We start from the raw sequence: 23,283 nt of genomic DNA on the forward strand, positions 1-23,283 counted from the left end.
TAGACTTTTAGGGATTGATGTAGTGTATCCTTAAACCGCTTATACTGGCCTCCTGGTTTACGGGCACTCTCTGGGCCTGTTCCGATATTGCTGGTTTTACTGGCCCGCAATCGAATAACAATAGAACTCGAACGACTGGGCCAATAGGCATCGTCTCTGAAATACTGACAGTACTGTTCAGGAATATCGGAGCAGACGGTCTGTCAGAGCTATTTTGGGGAGACTTGTGTCTTGCATACTCAGAATGATATGTCAAAAAATACAATTACAACAGTAGATTCTTGAGATCGAAAGAAACACTTTTTTCCTTTACCATTTTTTCCGATTCGCCCCTGATTATAAGATATAGCCATTTTAAATTTTCATAATAAGATGTGCCACCCCCCAGAAGAACGAAATTACCTACAGATTAATAACTAGCTAAATCTGTGACACTGCACATCTGTGGATCTTTTACACAGAGTTGTATTCAGCCAAAGTACCCAATTTTTCAAATTTCAGAGTTACATTTTAATTCTTGAACATCAAATTACTAGAAACGGGAGCATTAAACGAAAAAATATGAGGAATACTTTCATTGTACAAAACGTTCAAAATTCATTAGATAGCGTCCAACTCAGTTTCAAGAGTTGGGCTCTTTGAATTTTTGGTATTTTCATGGTACGTATGGGTCATAATAAGAAAACTGACATGTGTGATATCTTGTGTTCGAAAAAGATTAATAAAATAAAAGAAAAATCATATTCCGAAATTCATTTCATTCGATAAAACCTTTTGTGAGAGAACTGAAAATTACATTTTTCTTATGGTTTTTCAACAGCCTGTATCTCTTAAACCGAGCTGATTCGGAAAAAATGGTGAAGGAAAAGTGTTCTTTTTGACCTCAAGAATCTAATGAATCTAACTGTTGAACGAGTCAAAGTCTCACCCTGTATAGTTCACATTGTTCACAAGAAAATTTACATCCCCTGAATAAATTTTTCATCTTTATAATTTGTGTTGGAGGTCAACACAAAACATAATAAAAAGATTCAAATGACAGCAATGACTTGGTGGAGCATTTGCCATGAACAGCAGAGTACCTATATGGCCTCTATGAAACTGGTCCTTTCGGCCATGTCCATAGTCGGAAAACTTAGTTGCCACATGCAATAACCACATGATTCCACTAAAAAAATTACGACTCAACTTTGGAATTGCAACCTAACAAATATGTTCGGTGAGATTCCTTAGCTACAAAATGCTATATTGGGGTCTTCTATGTCATATTGAGACATCATTTTACTTAAATGAAAAGAGATAACTGTACAAGTTCATTGATTCCATATCCTCATTCATCTATTGATCTCACGCACCAAAGTGTTGGGAGCTCAATGATATTTTATGGTTACTATTTCAGTACTGGGGTGGTGGGAGGTTGTGCCCAATCTGGCCTCTACCTGTTTACGATTAATTCATAATTATTCAAAAACATGTACTTAATGACAATTTTTTTCAATAAAATACATCAAGTTCAATATATATTAAAGAACAACATGTTTATTTTGTGAAACCTGAATCCTCCATGATTATCTCAGTATATTGGTAATGAACCAATTCGTCGTCATAGAGCAGCCTATATGAGGTTTTTCCACCGTTGCGTCTTCATGTAAGAAATCTGAAGAAACATCAAAACACACCGGGTGTACTGATTTATTGTCCATTGAGATATCCTCACGAGTATATATGAGAAAGAAGTTTTTTCAAAAAAACATCCGGAATATACCTAAAAAAGATTCATGTCGTTATGGAACACCCTGTAAAAGGTTGTCATATCATTGTTATCACCTCCCGTAGAAGAAAACTCAAATAATAATGTACACCTAGTATTATGTTATTCCGACTTCAAAGTCGGAATTTAACGAAAAATACTTTAAAATGTTATGTGGCCTTTCTACGCCTTCGTAGAAAATAACTTACTTGATTAGTAAAATATTAATTGTTTACACCGATTTTCCATCGAAGTGTTCTTGGAAATTGTTAAAACTTCATACAACGAAGTAATGCAGAATGTAGTGCTTCGACATGTTCCAACTTCGGAGCGCGAACTTTGTTCATTACAGAATGGAAAATTTGCATGTTGAGCAAACACGTTTCAATTGGAAAACTAAATCCTATTACCTCAAATTGAACACCGGCAAATTGATTCAAAAAATGTTGAAAAGCATGTGATGCACTAATAAAGATATCGAAAAATATCAATCAGATAGCCACTTATATAGGTATTGACGCGAATCAAATTTTATGGCAGAAAAACTGGTTCACATTGTTTTATTGGAAACATGAAATAGACATAAATTCGCAACAAATTATAGCATCGTTAAAAGTGTTCAGGGATGTTAGGATACTCGTAAGATGGTGAGAAAATTTCACGATTGATAATAAATTCTATATGCTGCTCGTATAATTTGAGAATAATGAAGGATTTCCTCTACTTGGCTCAAGTGATAACTCGCGAAAAGTCATAAAGCAGGAAATGTTTGTAACATTTGTTTACCTTTTTAGATATTATTACTGGCAATATAATTTCTTAATTATCGCTGATTTAAATACCTATCTATTAGATATTGCTGGTTCTTATTGCTCTAGATATAAACTTGGTATGTACCCATAGTTCTGGTTATCTTGGCGAATCATTTCTTTCGATTCATCCAATATTATTTTGTGAATATTTCACTTCGTTTCGCCCACAACTACGGTGGTCATCTTCAAAGAAATTATAATATCTCTACGGGTTATTAGGTATTTCAAACACTTCGCAATTTGGCACGACGATGTGGATACACATATGTTCCAGGGTACTAACTCCAATATCTGATGAGATGGCTCCAAGAGGTTAACCTCCTCGCTCTTGTGAATTTCTCGTTCGAAACATTTTCTGCATTGGCTAGCAATGTCACCAGGTGATATGGAATTTCTTCCTCCTTCCCTCAGAATCTCCATTACTGAGTTTCTGTCAGATCTATTCTCATTAGGTGCTTTCTGAAGCAACAATGGCATGAAAGGAATCCAGTAAGAAGGTGAAGCATATTCCTAGATCCAGTGTTTATGTTCCCAATTTACTTTTGGCATCAATTCTGCCGTAAACTGAACGTCATTCTACCTTCTCAATACACACACGCATATGGTCTGTATTATACAGACCAAAGTACTGAATTAGAGGAAATATGGGACGTATGCATATGCCATTGTCTTCGTGTTTCGATCTGGAGGGGATTGAATCGGATATCTCGTTTCATACTCGTTAATACTCAGAAGCTTCTGCAAGTATTTACTAAGAGGTATTGGTATTTTAAGGGTCCAACAATTCCAAACGTTTTCTCATCGGAGAAAGAGCTGTGTTGCTCTGACGAAGTCAAATGAGAGAGGAACCCATGGTCAGCTGGTCAGCATCTGCTCTCCTTCGGTGGAACGAACTCCATTAAGTCATCCTGACGATGGCAAATTGACTAGTTCAATTCAGATCGTAACGCTTGTTGATAGGCGGGTGGTGTGCCTCTGAATATTCTAAACTTAATTCTTATTATTGTATTCTCATCGGCAACGCCAACGGGAGACGACGCATTCACATCCACTTGGGTGTACACAGTCTAAATTGCAACTGAAACCGCTTGAAGCCACTGGGGCCAGCGGATGGCACATCCTCACTATAAATTTCCGTTGGCTTCCTTTGATGGAGACCGACAGTTCAGCGATTTTTCAACGGCATACAGCGGCATGTTGGCACAAGCCGACACAGCGGCACAATGTGGATGCAGCTTTATATTCCACCAATTTATTGAAGCCTGCAAAACGCAAAATCCCTACTAGTAAAATCGTATTATTTGTTTAGGCCACAGCTGCTTCACCTTACGATATAGACAGTTTTCAAAGTGAACCCTCAAATGAATGGAATATTTATGAAATTTCTCAAAGACCACCGGCTTGTGTTTTCATACACATAACCTGAAAGTTAGTGCGTTCGTCTTCGTATGTTTATTGTAGTAGAATGAAGAATTTCTCCTCTCGATTATTGTGTTGATTTTCGATGGAAACAACTTATTTTTTCTTGCTTTCGAAAACTTGTATCTTTGGAAAAAAATAGAAATTCGGAAGCCAGACTGCGAGACTCCTGTACGAGACCGAGAAAAGTCTCATCTCTAAAACAAGACGAGACTTTCGAAAACGAGACTCTCGTGGACATCACTAAATTGGAGCGCTACTATAGCTGATGTCCATCTCCAACTCTTGACGAGGGTAGGGTTCTATATTGATACATAATATCATTTTTTTCTATTCATTAAGACTCAATGATATCATCATCTTCTTCTCAATTCCAAAGTGTGCTGGAATGGGGTCGCAACTACTTATCGCGTGCAGGATTATGTCCTGTGTTCATAACAGGAAAGCAGGAAAATTTTTGCCATTTTGAGAAAATTCCTCCAACTTTGATTGGATGTTCAATTCCAGTCATTGTCTATTGGACTAACGGCCATTTTCAATTAACCTATCTATCCATCTTTTCAGTTAGTGAATATAGAAAAACAATTCGAGTTTCTACGATCTATAATGTTGATAAGTTTCAGAATGGATTTCTCTTCCATACTGAAACGATGAATAGATAATTTATTGAAAACGGCCATTATATTAAAGTATTCATATTGCATATTGCATAAGGCCGATGCAAAGCTCGCAGCAGCAAATTCGCATAATAGCTCAATTCGCTGCGCGAAGTGTGTTTTCCGAAACGGATGGAATCAATTTATCGACAAAGTAATATGGAAATTTTCCAGCAGTTACTAATTGATAGTAACTACTTCCGGTTAGTTGAGAACTATTAATTAAGGGACTATCGAAGGAACGCCTAATAGATGCTTCTAAGAAAAGAGTTTTCATTGGAACTTGAGACTGACTACTTGGCTTCCTGTCACCTAGAATACTCGGGTTTGTTTTGTTATTGGTAATTATAGAGTCGTAGATGATTGGCTGCCTGTGCTAATGTTGAAATATTTCTTCTGAACATTTTCTGCTTCATTTTTATAGAAAACAGTATTTTCAATGTCAATAATATTTCGTTTGAAGTTTTAATTGGAAATTCCCTGAAGAACTCCTTACTCTATGCTTTATACCGTGTGTCCAAGACGAGGGTAAAATAATATCGGGGCCTAAGTATTAACTCCACTAGACAAGTCGTGTTTTTCATACTAATTCCAGTTCAGAAATTTTCAAAATTCCGCATAAATCCGGAAATATCTGAATTTTACATTTACATATTTTTCGCCTTTTATACTATGTACATATATCAAATCGCGTGAACATTTGTGGAATACAAGTTTTAGTCTTCGTACGTCTAAGGTCATTTTTAAAACTGTATAAGATGATAATTTTGTTAAGGCTTCAATAGATTAAATGTTTCGTAGTAAAATGCTGGAACAGGTCAAGTTTTATTTCAAATCGAACTTTTTTTTTATTGAGGAGATTGTCATGCACCCTCTACGGGGGTGGAGGGTTATAGAGGTTTTTTAAATGGTAACCCTTACTTTTGTTGAACAACCTATTAGGATATCCAACGATTCCTCGCAGCTTCTTTTCGATCGTCGTCTGCCAATTACATTCCTTTCTTAAGTCTTATGCCCGTTTTCACCAACGATCCCTAAATTTTAAGGAATACCTAAGCCCATTTAAGTGACTCCTAGCTACAATTTCGTGTTCACCAACGTTTAGGGAACTCTTGAATGCTAGGGGACAAACTAAATTATAAAGTCGATACCCTAGCGAATCCCTTATAAAGTGACAGCGGATTTTGACATATCTACGATACGCAAACAGAATTTTTTTCAATTATTATTGAAAAACGAAAAAAAAACAATCTTTGATCTTTTTCCTCACCAATATTTCATTGAGTCCTTCTTGATTCCATCGTCATATTTTGGTGTAAATTATTACTCCTTACGCAATGTCTCAATAGTTATGTTGATTTATTCGTATATAAGGTGTCTCCTCTTCGATGATTCTTTAAATTTTCCCAATTCATAAGAACAGTTTATAACATGAGCGAATTCGAATTAACTCTATGGTACCTAGTACCATTGAGTATTGAGTGGATTTAATACTCAATGCTAGTACCTAATACACTGCGCAAAAAAAATAACGCACATTCTGAAAATCTCAATTTTAATGAAAGTTATCTGTACATTGACTTTATAACTTATTTCTTCTCGGGAAGGTTTTGAACAAAACAAGACACATTAAATGGAAGAAAAATTCAGGATTTCACCGAATCTTATGTGAAAGAAGAGAAATTAACAATTTTCAAAATACTAAAATGCTGATAAGTGATTTAATACTTATTATTTCCACCCCTTGCGTTAATTACAGCTCGGCAACGACGGTTTATACTCAAAATGAGTGATCTTAAAATGTTCTGATCTAATCCTTCCCAGATTTCTCCGAGTTGGATTCCTAAGTCATTAAGAGTAGCTGGATGATTTTCTGAACTTCTCAGCCTTCTATTGAGATTGTCCCAAACCTGCTCAATCGGATTGAGATCTGGACTTCTTGCTGGCCATTCCATTCGAGAGACTTCAACCTCTTCAAGGTACTCCTGAACGATGCGCGCACGATGGGGTCTGGCATTATCGTCCATAAAAATGAAATTTTCACCAATGTATGGGGCAAATGGCACTACATGCTCTTCAAGAATATTCCTTATATACTTATCAGCATTCATAGCTCCATTATCAACGACCATTTTGTCTGTGCGAGCAGTCAAAGATATTCCACCCCATACCATAATCGATCCTCTCCCGAAACCAGTAGTATTCAGGAAATTGCACTGAGCATATCTTTCATGTGGACGTCGATCACAATGGTAGAGGCAGAATCTAGACTCATCTGTGAAGAGAACTATTTCCCAATCGGCCTCTTCCCAAAGGATATGCTCTCTCGCAAAATCCAAACGCGCCCTTCGATGGGCTGGGGTAAGAGCTGGGCCTCTTGCCGCGACACGAGGCCTTAAATCATATTCTCTGAGGCGATTTCTTATTGTCTGAGTGCTAATTTACACCTCATGAGTTTGCTCAAGCTGAATTTGAAGGAGGCTAGCGGTTGCAAACCCTTGTCTCAACGAAAAAACTCTCAAGTAACGTTCTTGAATGGCAGTTGTTACCCGTGGTCTACCCTGTCCTGGTCTTCGGACATTTATACCATACCTGTCTCCCTGAATAGCTGCAACATTCTGGACACACATCTATGGGAAACTCCAAACCTTTCTGCAATTCTTGTGTATTTCCACCCTTCTTCTCGCAAAACTACCGCTTGGGCACATTCCTCTTGGGTAAAATTGCGTGTTTCGCGTTGCATAGCGATCGAGTGTAGAAAATCAAACGAAAGAAAAACTATTGATCACTAGAATTGATCGAGAACAACTGATTTTAGAATGGAGCCAATACATTCAAAATCTGATAATATTATCTTTTTTTATTCCTGCTGGGAAAAAACATCTGTATTGAAGAAAACCGTTGAAAGTGGACTCCCAAAACTTCGTTAATATGGTAAATTTTTCGCTGATATTTCACAAGCTTCTTTCTATAGGCATTCACCGTCAGCACAAGAAAAGAAGTAGAAATTGCAGGCCCGTATTCAAAAAATTTCAATTTACTTGTCAGGTGGGAAATATCATACGGTATATGAGATGAAATAAATTCAAATAGTAATTTGAAAATAGCGAAAAAAAATGAGAAAAGATCTGTTTTTTGTTTGAATGGCACAAACTTTATATTGTTTTTATATGTTGAAATTAGAATAATACAATATTTTTATAGAATGATAAGTATTTACCCTGTGTGACTTATGAAAGAATAACAGTATTGGATATTCAGGGTTTAATATTATTCAAAATACAATAGTAATCGGCGACGTTTCGGGCAGTACCCTTTTTCTAGCCTGTAAAAAACAATATACACAATGTAAAAACAACAAGAACAAACAAACAATTTATAAGTATTATAAAATTCTAAAAACTTTGTTTAGCTAGATAGATGCGTAGATACGCTCATTCACCCTCGCTTTCAAACTTGCGTTCTCCTCTCTCAAAATATCGTGTTCGGACACGACATTAGCGATTTCTGGCGCGTCTTCTTCCATTACTCAGCTTAGTTGCTGAGATTAAAAATCTCAGGGAGAGGCTCGAGTTGCAGGAGGGAAATAAGGAAAGTCCTTACTCCAAAGCACTCAAAAAGAACATTATTTTGAAAAATGTCCAAGAAGTGACCTTACCGGTTCAAAAACAGAAGATGGAGGTGGTCAAAACCCCTCAAAACAAAATTTCCCCACCCGCCAAAAGAGTGAGGAAGGATAGCTCCTCGTCCAATGAAGACTCAAACAAAAAAAGAGTCTTGGAAACCCCAGCCCAAGAGAAAACCACTCCAGTGGAGAGAAAAGAAAAAATCCCCTCAGTTACCCTGAGAGGTACGTCCGAATGGACGTCAATTTCCAACGCGTTAATGCGAAACGGCATTAATTACAGCAGAGCGACAACTGTGAAGGACGGAATTAGGGTCGTCCCACAAACCCCTCAAGATCATCGAAGGATCACTGAATTCCTCCACAAAATCAACAGAGAGTTTTACACTCTCCAACGAGAGGAGGAAAAGAAAATTTACGCGGTAGTGAGATACTTACCGCTGGATGCAGATATCCCGACGATCCTTGACGACCTCAAGGATCAAGGGATCGTCGATGCTGAGGTCATAAGGATGACCTCAAATATAACAAAAAAGCCGATGCCCTTATTGCTGGTTAAAACCCAGAATAAGGGTATTTTCGAGGTGAGAAGGCTCTACAACATGAACTGTGTTGTTGAACCTAAGAGAAGGACGACCGGGCCTGGACAATGTTATCGCTGTCAGCGATATGGACATGCCCAAAGTAAGTGCACTTTTCCATGGAGGTGCGTGAAATGCTCCGGTGATCATAGCTCCAAGGAGTGTACGCTTACCAGGGAGAACGAGGAGCGAAATGCTTCTTGTGTTCTCTGTGGAGAGCAAGGACATCCAGCCAGCTACAAGGGATGTAGCGAATGGAAATTGGTCACTAAAAAGGCCAAGAGATCGCCAAGATCAAACCAAACCAGCTCGAGGCCAACACAAAATACTCCGAAGCCAGCCCAAAACTCTTCGGAAGTGAAGAAACCCCAGGAAACTGCAACCAAAGCAGTCAAAGAGACGAAGAAACCAGCGAAAAAGAAGAAAAAGGCAAAAATCGTCGTTCCAGGAAAGGAATTTCTGGAATCACTGAGGAACTGGATAAGTTCACGAAAAACCTCCTCAGCACGATGATGCAGAATCTGGAGAAAGAGATTGAGAAGAAGATGCAGCAAATTATTAAGAATATTTAATGGCTGATACGACGATAAAGAACAATCTCATAATCGTCTCTTGGAACGTCGAAGGATTGAGAGCCCGCAGACCAGAATTCGAAGAACTGATTGAAGAGAAGAGACCGGATGTCATAGCTCTCCAAGAAACAAGACTAAACCCCAACGTTCGGATAGCATTTCCCAATTACGATATCTACAGAAATGATAGACCTAACAGCACAGGTGGCGTTGCTATACTGGCTAGACGGAATATGGATCACCATTTCGACCAAATATTCAATGGTCAAGAAGTAGAAGCAATATCGATTATTGTGAATACCAATCGAGGACAAGTGAAGATTATTTCGACTTATAAATCACCGGATAAGGACATGCTGGAAGAGGATCTAAAAATGCTACTAGAAGGAAGACACCCGAAAATCATAATTGGTGATCTTAACTGCAAATCGCAGGAATGGAACAGTAGGGTGGAAAATACCAACGGGAGAAGACTGAAGATTTATGCTGAAAAACTTAATGCAGTTGTGATAGGACCTGATATACCGACCTACATACCAAGAGTAAATGGACTACCCGATGTACTGGACATTGTCGTAATGAAAGACATCACTGAAGAAATCAGCATTGATACAATAGAAGACGGAACTTCAGACCACAATCCCATAGAATTCATAGTGGGACATAGCCCAAGAAACGAAGAAGAGACACAAACCAAGGATCGCACAGACTGGGAGAAATATAAGAATTTACTTCAGGAGAAAATCACGGAAATTCCCCAAATAAACACCCGGGATGAATTAGATGAAGCAGTTGAAAAATTGGAAAATCAAATAAAAGAAGCCTATGAAGAAAGCACCAAGAGAATAAGGAAACCAATTCCGAAACATTCACATGGAGATACGCCAAGGGATATAAAGGAACTTATAAAAAAGAACAGAAGTCTCAGGAAAATCTACAGAACAACAAAAAGAGAAGAAGACAAGAAGAAACTGAATAAGCATAGTCAGATATTGAAAAATGCTTTAACAGAACTGCGTAATAACAGATGGCACCAGAGATTAAGGGAACTGAATACAATAGATCACTCGGCTTGGAAAATGCAAAAACGCTTACGACGAGAACAGACAGTTATACCTCCACTGCATGGAGCAAACGGAATGGTATATACGAGACTTGAAAAAGCCGAAGCATTTGCCGACTCAATTGAGAGAGAAGCCAGAATAAATTACAGAAATGATGATGACAATGAAGATCTAGAAGAGGAAGTGGAGGCAAACGAAGAACTGATGATGGAACCACCGGAAACCGAAATCATTCCAAAACCGGCTTCACCAACAGAAATCAAAGAGATCATAATGAAACTGAAAAACCGGAAAGCACCGGGAGAAGATAGGATAACGAATTATATGTTGAAGAAATTGCCTAGAAAAGGAATAGCAGCCTTGACGAATATAACAAACGGAGTGGTGAGGACCGAATACTACCCAAAGAGATGGAAAACTGCAGAAATGATAGTTTTCAACAACCCTGGAAAGGAACGGAAATTTCCTCAAAATTATAGACCAATCAGCCTACTATCAGCACTAGGAAAAGTCGTCGAGAGGGTTATCGCCAAAAGGCTGAATGAGGAAACAGAAATGTTGAAGATAATTCCACCCGAACAATTTGGATTTCGACGAGAACACTCGACTGAACTCCAATTACTACGGCTCATAGAATACGTCACCGAAGGAATGCAGACCAAACAGGCCACAGGATTAGTTCTGATGGATATCGAGAGAGCTTTTGATAGAGTATGGCACGAAGGCCTAATCTACAAGATGAAAAAAGCAGGATATTCGACCAAGCTATGCAAGATTATAAGGAACTATCTGAGGAATAGAAACTTTTATGTGAAAATAGATGGAGCAACCTCTCAAACCAGACAGTTGGAAGCGGGAGTGCCTCAAGGATCGGTACTTGGACCTCTGCTTTACGTAATATACGTCTATGATATCCCGAAGAATGCTAGAAATATGCTCACCTTGTACGCAGATGACACAGGAATAGCGTTCAGACATCGACGCCCAGAGATCATACACCGGAGACTGCAGGAAGCCATAGATGAATTACTCAAATGGTGAATCAAATGGAAAATCCAAATCAATGGAAGAAAGACTCAAGCAATATTACTGCAAAAGAGAAGATTGATGATGGAAGAAAACCTTGAAGTTGATGGAGAAGAGGTTGAATGGAAAAATGAAGCAACATACCTAGGAGTGACGCTTGACAGAGGACTTACATGGAAAAACCACATCAAATGTGCTGTTGATAAAACAAAAGCCGCAATGAGTAAACTTTATCCACTCATAGGCAGAAGAAGTCATATGAATAAGGACATCAAGTTGACGATGATTAAAACTATTGCGCGACCACAACTCACACATGGATCGGCGGCATGGGGCTTCGCAGCCAAGACCCACATCAAGAGAATACAGGCCACTGAGAATAAACTCCTTAGAATGGCGATGGACGTACCCTGGTTTGTTAGGAACAAACAAATCTACAAGGAATTGGAATGGGAACCAGTTACAGAATTTATGAAGAGAAAGGCGGAAAGGATATTCGACAAAGCCAAACAACATCCAAATGAGGAACTACGAAGATTAGTCGACTACGATCCAACGGAAGAAGCTAGAAGGTCAAGAACTTACCACCGAAGACCGAGAGATCAGTTAAGGATTTAAATGTAACCAAAGAAGAGCTTAACCTATAAAAGCTATAGGCAGCATACAACTATCAACACGACTATGATCGTGTGAGAGTCCAGAAACCATAAGAGTCAACTGGTTGATAGGCATAATGCCCGGAACCTATGAAGAAGCAGTTAAGGGTTTTTAGTGGGTCTCGAGCTCAGAGAGTGAGAATCCCCACACTGTTCCCCCTCAGCAGAGGGTGTGTTCGTCTGTTTTGCAGATTTTCCCCCTGCTACACCAAAAAAAAAAAAAAAGACATCCAACAATTAAGTTGGGAAATAACTTAAAATAAATTATTTCGAAGGTAATAAAAGAATTAGGTCTCTATCTAACAAAGTGTCTAGAATTTTATAATACTTATAAATTGTTTGTTTGTTCTTGTTGTTTTTACATTGTGTATATTGTTTTTTACAGGCTAGAAAAAGGGTACTGCCCGAAACGTCGCCGATTACTATTGTATTTTGAATAATATTAAACCCTGAATATCAAATACTGTATATTCACATCATGAGAAATAATATTGCTGATAACACAAACACCCAATTCGAAGAGCTAGAATGAGCCTGGCTTCAAATATTCCTTGAAATCTTGAAATCCATTTTTATCAATTAATCGTTTAATATCATAAAAAATTTCAAAATACAATTTGTTGTATACAAAGATAGAAAATGTCGCAAATATAATTCATGAAAAAATCAAGTAGGCAAATGTTCAAAATTCTATTGTTTGCATTGAAGTAATTCATATGTTGAATGAAACATTGTTTTTTTAAGTCTAACCCCCTCAGAAATTATTGAAAGAAAATTTGTCCTTATAAAGTTTACATGATTTTGATGAAGTTTTTTTTACAAAAACAGGCTAACGGTCAAACGTTTGGCCCAACTTCGAATTTCTAAAATTTTTCATGATATTGTAACACAAACTTCAGAATAAGTCGAATGAAACCAAAACTTTAAGAATTTTTGTCGGAAAGCATTCTTTTCATTTATCAAATTTAAAAGAATTATTACTATTTCGTTCCTGATGTTGGACGATCAATGGATATTTCTCCTTTATTAATTTCTACAGTTCTTGAAACAAATCAATAAATAAAACTTCATATGATATTATAATTATACTTCAAACCAAAGGCAAAAAATTGGAAACAATTAATAATTTGATAAAGTCTCGTCTTATCGGCAGTATCGGCCAGATGAGACGAGACTTTAATAAAGTCTCGTCTTGTTGGTCTCGTGGGCGTCACCTCATATATACTTCATTCACTTTTATTTTAGCAGTCGGTTGGCCATGGAAATTTGACACATTTCACTCTGTATAGTACGAATATGTGGGGTTATGAAGCTTGTCAAAACATTTTTGGGTTTTAAATCAACGCTATGTTGCCCGTTCTACGTAAAAGTTTCTGTTATTACGTATTTTATCACAATGTCGAATCTCTTCGGAAAATATGTGACGAACATAATTGAAGTTTATACAAACTGATTGAAGGCATACCAAATCCAGTTATTTGCATGGAAAATACAAGAGATCAGTATAATATCATAATATGAACTAGCTTGAGGAGAGTTAATTTTCGTTATCTTCTTTGGCTTACATCATTTGTAGATTTCAAAAATATTAACCCGAAGATGAAATGCATATGATGGGCTGGGAATGGGTATCTCCCGAAGGAATTAACAGATAATTACAAGAATGTTAAATTCTTCAACAAAAATCATCTTGCATCAAAATAAGTGAAAGGAATTGAAGGAAATTTCAAGTTAAGATGAACTTCACCTTTGAACAAAAATTTCACATGTATAAACAAGTAACAGGGCAACTTGTGCGTATTTGTGGCTATTCAGCTTAATACATTGATGTGATAATAATAATTAGGTATTTATTAGTACCTTAAGACATTTACATTGTATAGGGCAAGTCAAATGAAAAATAGAAAAATCCGTTTTAGGGAACTTATTCTCCGATGACATTTGTCGAAAATCCTGTAGTAAACTTTTCGCATTAATTCACTCAAACATAAATTTCTCAAATGCCACCATTTTTTTGGGTCTCCCAACAGAAGGAAACTTTCTGATTGTGGAAATATCCTGCTGAAATATAATTCGTTTAAATTCAAATGAAACATTATATAAATTCTCTTACATTGAATATGTTCGCTACCGTCTGACGTATTGTGGATTTTAGAATATCAGGGTATAACTATTTGAATGAGCGGACCTGAATTCTAAATAGCACTTCCTGAAACCCTGTCTTTTTTCAATCACTTTCGGCATTTTCGTAATAAAAATTGATATTAGTTGTGGCAACGGCGTTATGACATTAACGACATTTCATGAGTGCCAACCTAACTTCGTTCTAGTTACAAACGCTTGAGAAAATTATTTCATGGCCAACCGACTGCTAAAATAAATTTGAATGAAGTATAGATACAGTCTCAATGGCGGATTTGTAGTCTTGGCCGCCTTTTGCCCTTGGCCATGTAGAATATTGAATTTAGTTTCCCAAAACTCCAAAATGGAATTTAAAATTATTCATGGAAACTTTTTTTCATAAGTCATCCAACACGTGAGAGAGTCAGAAATACACCATTCGATTATGTAGTAGCTTGTGACGTAGAATGCCTTCACTAAAGTCTAGTAATTTTTGTTAATTCGACAACAGTGGAACCGATCAAGAAGGTATAGAATTCTATATCCACAGATTACAAAAATTGTTTCTGTAATCTGTGTCTTTACCTTCTTGAAACCAATGACATTTTGTGTCATTGTTTGTTTTTCTCATAGAACTATAAAGGATTATGTGGTTTTTCTTCATGGAGATATCAAAGATTATATAATCTTTGGGAGATATATACAGGGTGTTTCATTGGTAAATGAACATACGGTAACCTGAGCTAGAGCTACCCTAGGCGAGTCCAAAAAACCCATATATGATAGGTCTAATCAATTCCATAACCGAGATACAGGGTGCCTTATGTATTCACCCAAAATTTGAATTTATCATAACAAGAAAATATTTCTCACTTCGCTTTCCCTGGAGTTTCCATTGAGCAAAATGACGTGCGGGAAAATGAAATCGACTGAATCTCATTGAAAATTTTCTGCTCTTTTCAAATATCTCCATCAAATCCAAAAATTTTGGTATACAGGGTGTTGAATCTCAGCTTGGAAGATGCCCCATATTTTTCAATTACGGACATGAAATTTTTTGGAAATTCAAATGTGAATCTATCGACCTGTGCAAGTAAATCATATATTCCATATATCAATCGACTATACTGGTTGGTTCAAAAGTTATGAGAAATTGAAATTTTAGGTGATTACATGAAGGACCCTGTATCTCGGTTATGGAATTGATTAGACCTATCATATATGGGTTTTTTGGACTCGCCTAGGGTAGCTCTAGCTCATGTTACTGTATATTCATTTACCAATGAAACACCCTGTATATACAGGGTGTACCAAGTTCGAGGGCCTATTAGACGTTTCTGGAGAAGTGGACCTATTTGAAATCTGAAAATTGGGATTATGATACTGTTCGACATTATCTACTGAGCTAAAATATTCTTAAAGCGTGAGCACTTTCAGTTATGTGGATTGGGAATAAATTTTTCAAAAAATTTTTTTTTCAATTTTTTCGTTTCTGATATGATAGAGTATTCAATTTCGAATATATTTCTGCTCAAATCATGTCAGGAAAAAAAAAGTAAAAAAATTTTTTTTTTTTAATTTACGTTCATTCCCTGTATAACTGAAAGTGCTTAGCCTTCAAGAATATTTCAGCATCGATTTCAGCTCAGTTGATAATGTCGAATAATATCATGATCCAAATTTTCAGATTTCCAGAAGTCAAGTTCTTCAGAAACGTCTAAAAGGCCCTCTTACTTAGTAGGTACACCTTGTATATCTCCTTGGTTTTTCTTGTCAAATGTGATCAGCAAACTTGATATTTATTAAGTCTATGATGATCAGAAAACTTTCATGACCATTATTGACTCGATGGGCGTTGCCGGATTGTGAAAATGACGTAGAATGTTCATAAGAGAGCACTTCTGACATCAGAATTTTCGTCCGTGAATACAGACAAAATGTAATATGTTAAAATGCGAAAAAAAAAATTTCGATATATTTGAGTTGGAAGTATTTTAATGACATATATTTTGAAATTTAGGAAAATAGCCCATTGACTCCTTTAATTGAATGAGTCACAGGCTTCTGCGCAACATTTCTTTCTTTCGGTTCGGCATTTCCCATTATTCAAAAAGATCCACTCTTTGGAAAGATATAGATAAAAATATGTTTCGAAGGAATGTTTATTACTCAAAGGGAACGCCGAATACATGCAATATGATAGAGTTAGGTATCTTTGTTACTGAATATTACGAATTCTCCAACGAACTGGTATGGAAATGGATGAGCTTCTATTTGCTCAGGAAATTTATTCGACTGAAAGATGTGAATACTATCAATCCTCCGGACATTCACAAGTTACTAATTAATGACTTACAGTCCACAAATCTGTATATTTATATCTGTATATGTATAGGTATAACATATTCATAACATTCATAACGTACGTATTCGTATGTGGAAATGCGATGTTGTGTCATGAACGCATTCATATCAATTCTGAAATATCATAGTAGTACGAGATTTGGCATAACTCGTATTTATGTGTCATTATTTCATAATTATACAATAACTCGGTGGAAATGGCTTGTCGAGTAAAGGTCACTTCGATTCGATATCATAGATTTTCTAATGAAGAGCTATTCTTTGAAGGGAAAATAGCAAACCTACCCTGGTAGCTTCAAGTCGAAGACAAGATTCGGCGTTATCTGGGGTGTTAGCGATAACCAGTGAACGTCAAAATCGGAGTTCACAAATTTATTCGTTGACTCGTAATAAGGAACACAACAGGCACTATTATAAATTCAGCTGAGTGATGAGCGTAACACGATGAGTGAAATAATACAGTCTACTTTACGTACTGGATAAGTAATAATTATACGGTGCGACATCGTTTTTCAGAACTGAACACGGAATAAAAACGCCGCGGAATGTTTACAATTCCGAACGATGTCGGAATCCTGAATTAGAAACTGAAAATATTCGATGAGGGTGCATTTTCCCCTAAAATCACCCTTCATCACACTATCCAATTTTCAACAGTTTCCTCTATTTCATACATTTATACATATTTTCGATTCAGTATTAACCCTTGGTAACAATATGAAAAATTTTCCAAAATTCGAGTTTACAGTTTACCACGAAGCCCGTGTAATTCTAATTGAAATCACCGTGAACTCCTTGTGAAAATCATCCCTCTCGGAGACAGAAAATTGTCGAAGTCAACACGGGATAATTGATTGCCACCGCTAGAGGTGCGGAAACCAGCGGAACTCAACTCCGTTGGCCCTATTAAAACCAAACCATGGATATTACGGGTCAGTTAGGCTACATTCTCACCTTGTTAGCTTTATGCACAGAGACATCTCTGTCTCTGTCTCTGGCTTATGCATAACCAAATGCAGAATAGCCTCCCTTAAAATACAACCAGTATTGAAAAAAGATTATTCGCGGCCACCATTTTTTCATGAAATTATGGGATTGAAATAAAAACATCTTGCTGAAATCTTTTTATAAGAGAACAAAGCTTCATATGAGAAATAGTTTCTCAGTAAGTAAGTAAAGGAATTGTTAGTTCAATTGGGCTGTTCCGGACTAAATCACTAAATGTTCCAAGCTCCCTAGGCAAGCACTTTTTTTCGGAAACCATATACCTAATAGTTATTCATACAACAAGTGAGTTGAATGAATGTTTATTTATGAAAAGAAAGGTTAACCTTCGAGACATAAGGGCTCGCATGTTTATTTCTTCGAATGAATAAATATTCATAACTCAAGTGTTGTATACAAAATTTTATCCCATTTTGATTAGGATTCAACACTTTCCAGGGAATTATATAATTTATGAAATGACATGAAAGGTGACCATTCTATTGATTATTAACTGCTAGGGCATTATTTAATACATATAACAACAAGAGCAAGATGACGTTTATACATGCTCATATTTATATTATTTTATTTCACTTGTGAGTTAAAAAAAAATTATTTCACTGAATGGATAAACGCCAACTTACCCTTGTTGGTATGGGTTGAATAATATCGTCTTTTTACACTTCAAAATAGAGTGGAAATATATAAATCTTCACTAATTCTATTAGTGGTATATTTTTATGACTATAGTTGGCGTTTTTGCATATTATATGTTTTGTGTAATAGCGATAAGGGATTTTGCAACTTGTAATAATTTCAACTACAGCTACACTATCCTCAATATTCGGGCGTGTTAGAGAAGCAGGTGTATTATAATTTTATAGCATCTAAATCCGAATCTCTCGACTTTGAAAGAACTAGAAAAAACTGATTGTGAAGCTGAAAGTAGGTGATTATAGAGATGTGGATTCCAAAAAGCGGAGGTGGCTGGGAGATTATTTCAGAAGGATAATTCTGCCATATGGAATTATCCTAAGGCCTTAGGAGTCAATGAAAAAGTCTTATAATAAGAGTGAACAACGCAAGAGAACAGAGCACACATGATGCCCATCTAGGAAACAGCTTTGACTGTGTATGTGTATCAATAGATGGTGGTAACTTATTATAAATTAAGTTGAAGTTCGAAAACAATTATCTTTTTGTATATCATAATGTTTTAAGGTTAATACCAGGGTTATCATTATAGGATATTGCCCATTCGCACACTATATTAATGTACCAATTGGTTGTCACCCTATCATATTCGTTCGCAGACTATTTTCAATCACTCATTAGATTTTCCATTTGTTACAGTTTTCATGGAAGTGGGATTCAAAATCACGAACATTTCTTATAATTAGCAGGACTTCATGGAAACACCAGAAATTCCATACGTAGCTAGCGAAATAGCATTCGAATTCGATTTCGATAAACGGTAACTTTAGCTCTATTTTTAGAGGAACTTCGTAAAGGAGAGAATATTTTTCTAAGAATTCTGGTAAGTGGAAAAATAATAGACCAATGTTCCTTTCAATTTTTAGAGCGTTATATGATCGTACATCATTTCATTCTCAACTAAATTTATAGGGAAATTTTTCCCGGAAATACCGGAAATGCTCAATATGTTATAAACTTTTTAATGACATCACTAATTTTCCAGAGTTATTTGTGCTCACTTCTATAGGGTATTACCAAGTAGATATAAATGCGAAAGTTTTAGCCGGTGATTCTTTGACGAAAACTAAAGGGGATCTTTCATGTCAACCAAAGCTCTTGAGGGCCTTCATCCAAAAGTCACACACTGTCAAAAATGAAAAAATACTATTACTTTTTTTTTGATAGTGCTGAAGATTCGAAGAAATGAAATGTGGGGGTATATGTTCTTTGAAATCAAAGCCTTATATATCTCTGTAACTGAAGTATTTTACTCTTTCTGTAATTCTGGAAATAAATTTATGTTATGTTATGTTATGTCATATGTTAAACTACATTTGTATTTTCGTAACCTCATATTTATTCTTATTCCTCTTACATTTCCTGAAACTTTTCAGGAGCAAATCGCTTATTTCACTTTTTTAATTGATTTTGTTTCAGAGATTGGGAGTGAAAACCCTAAAAAGTTTTAGGAAATGGAAAATCCTCCCAGAATGAATTTCAATCGATATCCTTTTACATTGTGTACTGTATTAATCCTCATGCTGAACTTTTTTATTGAGCATCGTCTGATCGTCTTGAGAGCCACATATTAGATTTTTTCGATTTCATTCATAAGAGATCCGTTCATGTTCGATGTGTTTATAATTTTTCATCAAGAAACAATTAGTTTTACGGACATAAAACAAAGTTTCCAAACTCGACAATATCATAAAAGAAATTAGGATCTGTGCAGCAGGGAGATAAATCTAGGGACGGATGATATTGAAAAAAAAAATACTTATTTCAATTCAAATTTCACGCTACCGGTATCGTAAATAGCTTGCGACATACTCGTAACAAGTAACTAGTTGCTGCTCCATTTTGGCCGCCATCAGCACAGTTCGGGAGTGAGAGGGTTGAACGTGATTTTGTTATTAGGAAGTAACAAATTAAATTGAAAAATTTAATGTGTGCGTGGTGTTATTTAGTTTTATTGCTTTCATTGATTAATATTGTTTCACAAATGATGAGCCTTTTTAATAATAGTTGTAAAAGTGTCAAGAAAATATCTGTTGAATGGACTTAAAGGGAGTGCGGAAGACTTGACCCATGCTAGGGTCGGTAGACATCATCAGTGATCAGTGATAATAATGAATAAAAAAAAATATACAAAGGTTCAAAAAAGTAAAAAAAATCTCGGAAATAGGTGAGAGTGACTCTGAAATAGAAAATATGTTTTTCATACGCTGATACATCTGATGATTCTTTCAATGTTTTTCCTGTTAAACAAACTTATGGTCAAGTCCCTCTCGCTCCCTATTCAACTCTACCATGGGTTAGGGAGACACGAGCCAATTGTTGGTTCCTAAAAAAAAGAATTGCTGTAGGTACTCAAAATGTTCATCTCACCATCACTCTACTATTATCTATCGTTACTTATTTGGGCATGAAATCTTCACGCAAAAAAATGAGTGTGCTACCATTTACAGATATAAAACCTTAGTGGCTTCAGAGTGAAAAGAGGTTCAACTCTTCCGGACTCCCCATACATTTCGGTAGAAAACTGCTTACAAGTCCATCTAATCGGCCTCCAGCTTTTTAAAAGCCTCGTTAGAATCTATTGTGTTCCTTTAGTTTTATACCGAAATGTATGGGGAGTCCGGAAGAGTTGAACCCCTTTTCACTCTGAAGCCACTCTGACGTTGTTGATAAAACTTTTTTGCTAGCCCTCGCTATCCTTCGGGAGCAAAATCGTTACATCCCTTATAGTTTGCATGAATAACTATTTCCTACGACCTTTCGTTCTCCATTTTCCTTCACATAGTCCAGATCCTGATATATGACTTTCCGCCATTAGTAGGAAAGAAATTCACTTTTCACACCGAAATGAGTGCTGGAAAGTACGTAAAAAGGCAAAGAAGTCGAAAACAGTTATTTTCCTAATAAGTGCAGAAAGTGATACTTTCCCGCACGAAACTGTTGTTGCCCGAAAGAGGCGTAGCGGAGTTCGGGCAAGTAGTTGAGTGCGGGAAAGACACTTTCCGCAAGAGTTAGGAAATGTGGAAATGTTACAAGCGCTTGAAATATGTTTCTCGCACCGTTTGGTTAAGTGACCCTTTGCGACTTGAAATGCGTGCGGGAAATGGGTTGAACGAGCACGATTGTAGAAAAAACTAGTTTTCGGGTTATTCTTATATTTCGGTCAACTCAAAATGTTTCGATACTCATTGGCCTTCTTTTTCAGATCAACTATGAACTTCGTGAAGTTAAATAGCACGGATGTTCCAGATAGTGAATATATGTCCCCTGTTACTTTGAGCGATGACTGGTCTAGAATGGCCAGGTTGATAGTGCTAGTTTGTTTGGCATCCGTAGGGAGTGTCGGAAATGTTTTTATGATAAGTGCTGTTATGATTGACGACTATTTGAGGAAAAAAGGTGAGAAGAGATGATTATCTTAATTTATCATGAGAAGTGGATGGGGAAAAAATTTATGTATTCACAAGAGCATACTTGTTTAAAATCTCAACACAACTGAACTTAAGTACATGAAATCACCCAGTCAGATTAGTTCAATTCAAAATCTGACCCTGATTCCGAATAGAAATAATTTAAAGTTTTGCTCATACCATTTGCAGCAACATCGAAAATTGTCTTTATCAAAGATTCTTTGATTCAAAATTACTGCGACGAACTCGCTTTCTTAGTTGTAAATACAAAAAATCAAACGGTATTTGCAAGATAATACATACTAAAGCTCAGTTTTACCATCTTCTCTCGTAGGTTAATGATATCAAGTACACAAGTACAGTTGTTGTATTATTTATGTTCGATGTTAATATGTTGGCATGAAAATATACAATAATAATATTTCTTGTACCTATGTATAATACGAGTATGTGGTGAATAAAATACCTACCGCCAAATGAGGTGATATTGATAGATTCTTCGAGCGTAAATTGAATAACATCCAAACTTTTTTTTTACTTTCGATGTCAAAAAAAAAGAATTCGAATATCTAATAAAGACATTCAGGATATCCAGAAAAATTCAATTATGTATTCATAAACATAAAAAATGAACACTTAAAGTCATACTCGGATTGGGGTCACATTGATAATTAATAATTTTGAATTTCATCAAGTGGTTTACGTCCAACCAAAATTTATCACAGTAACCCATACTAGCTTGTCCAACTAAATTGTTTATTCAAGAATGATGTATGCGGTTCGGGAGTTTTTGATTATATCTTACATTTTACATGCGGGTTATCAAAGTCACCCTTCGAGTCTAGATTAAAAGTTAGATTATCATTACTTAAGAGGGGTCTGCACCGTTTCAGTGGCCAGTTCAAAAGGTGAAAAAGTATATCGTACGTCAAGAACCTCTAATTTATATGGGGTTTTCATTATAATTCAATTCAAACAGTTCGTCATCTCGGAAAGCCAGAAATATTTTCAATCAGAGTAAATAAAATTGAATATTCGTTCGAATACTAATTAATAAGATATGCTTTATGATTGTATTCTGCTTTTCATCTGTGAGTTACAAATTTGTATCGTACGATCAATCTGTCAGTGTCCGATTGACAGATTCTAAAATAATGCAATTCTGGAAATGTTCCTGTAACTATCTTCTTTACAGTGTTACTTTTGAACTACTAATCGTAAATAGTTACGGATTCATGTAAGCTACAGATTACTAAAAACGTCCAGAATTGTAATTTTCCTGTAAGCTTATGAAAAGTTACAGATTGGCTTACAGATGAAAGCAGAATACCACCATTAGTCACAAAATTTTTTCACCCACAGTCTTTTTCCTGTTCTGACATAAAAATGGGCACTTTTTCAACGAAATATGTTACAAGCACGTTTAATACGTGCTTGTATTTTTACACAGTTTTGACCTCACCTCGCACGAAGAGTTTTTCTTCAAACTACCCCATACAACTTTTCAGATAGTCTGTAGTATCGAA

The 23,283-nt window shown here is 36.2% G+C and overlaps 1 protein-coding gene and 1 long non-coding RNA gene across 4 annotated transcripts in view; one reads left to right on the forward strand and one right to left on the reverse strand.

Moving 5' to 3' along the window:
• The window catches only part of LOC123322688 (melatonin receptor type 1B-like), a 32,631-nt gene that overhangs the window by 5,339 nt on the left and 4,009 nt on the right, over window positions 1-23,283 (forward strand). For all 3 annotated transcript variants that reach the window (XM_044910673.1, XM_044910675.1, XM_044910674.1), the window contains exons 2-3: window positions 18,987-19,170; window positions 21,553-21,746. In XM_044910673.1, coding sequence (XP_044766608.1) covers window positions 21,560-21,746 — 187 coding nt within the window. In that variant the 5' untranslated portion in view covers window positions 18,987-19,170; window positions 21,553-21,559. The remainder of the gene's footprint in view (window positions 1-18,986; window positions 19,171-21,552; window positions 21,747-23,283) is intronic.
• LOC123322690 lies at window positions 1,632-2,097 on the reverse strand. The gene is made up of 2 exons (XR_006539200.1): window positions 1,960-2,097; window positions 1,632-1,765 (listed from the first exon to the last, which is right to left on the reverse strand). It is a non-coding gene; the product is annotated as an uncharacterized LOC123322690 (long non-coding RNA).

Source organism: Coccinella septempunctata, chromosome 1 (genome assembly GCF_907165205.1).
Source record: "Coccinella septempunctata chromosome 1, icCocSept1.1, whole genome shotgun sequence".
Taxonomy (NCBI): Eukaryota; Metazoa; Arthropoda; class Insecta; order Coleoptera; family Coccinellidae; genus Coccinella; species Coccinella septempunctata.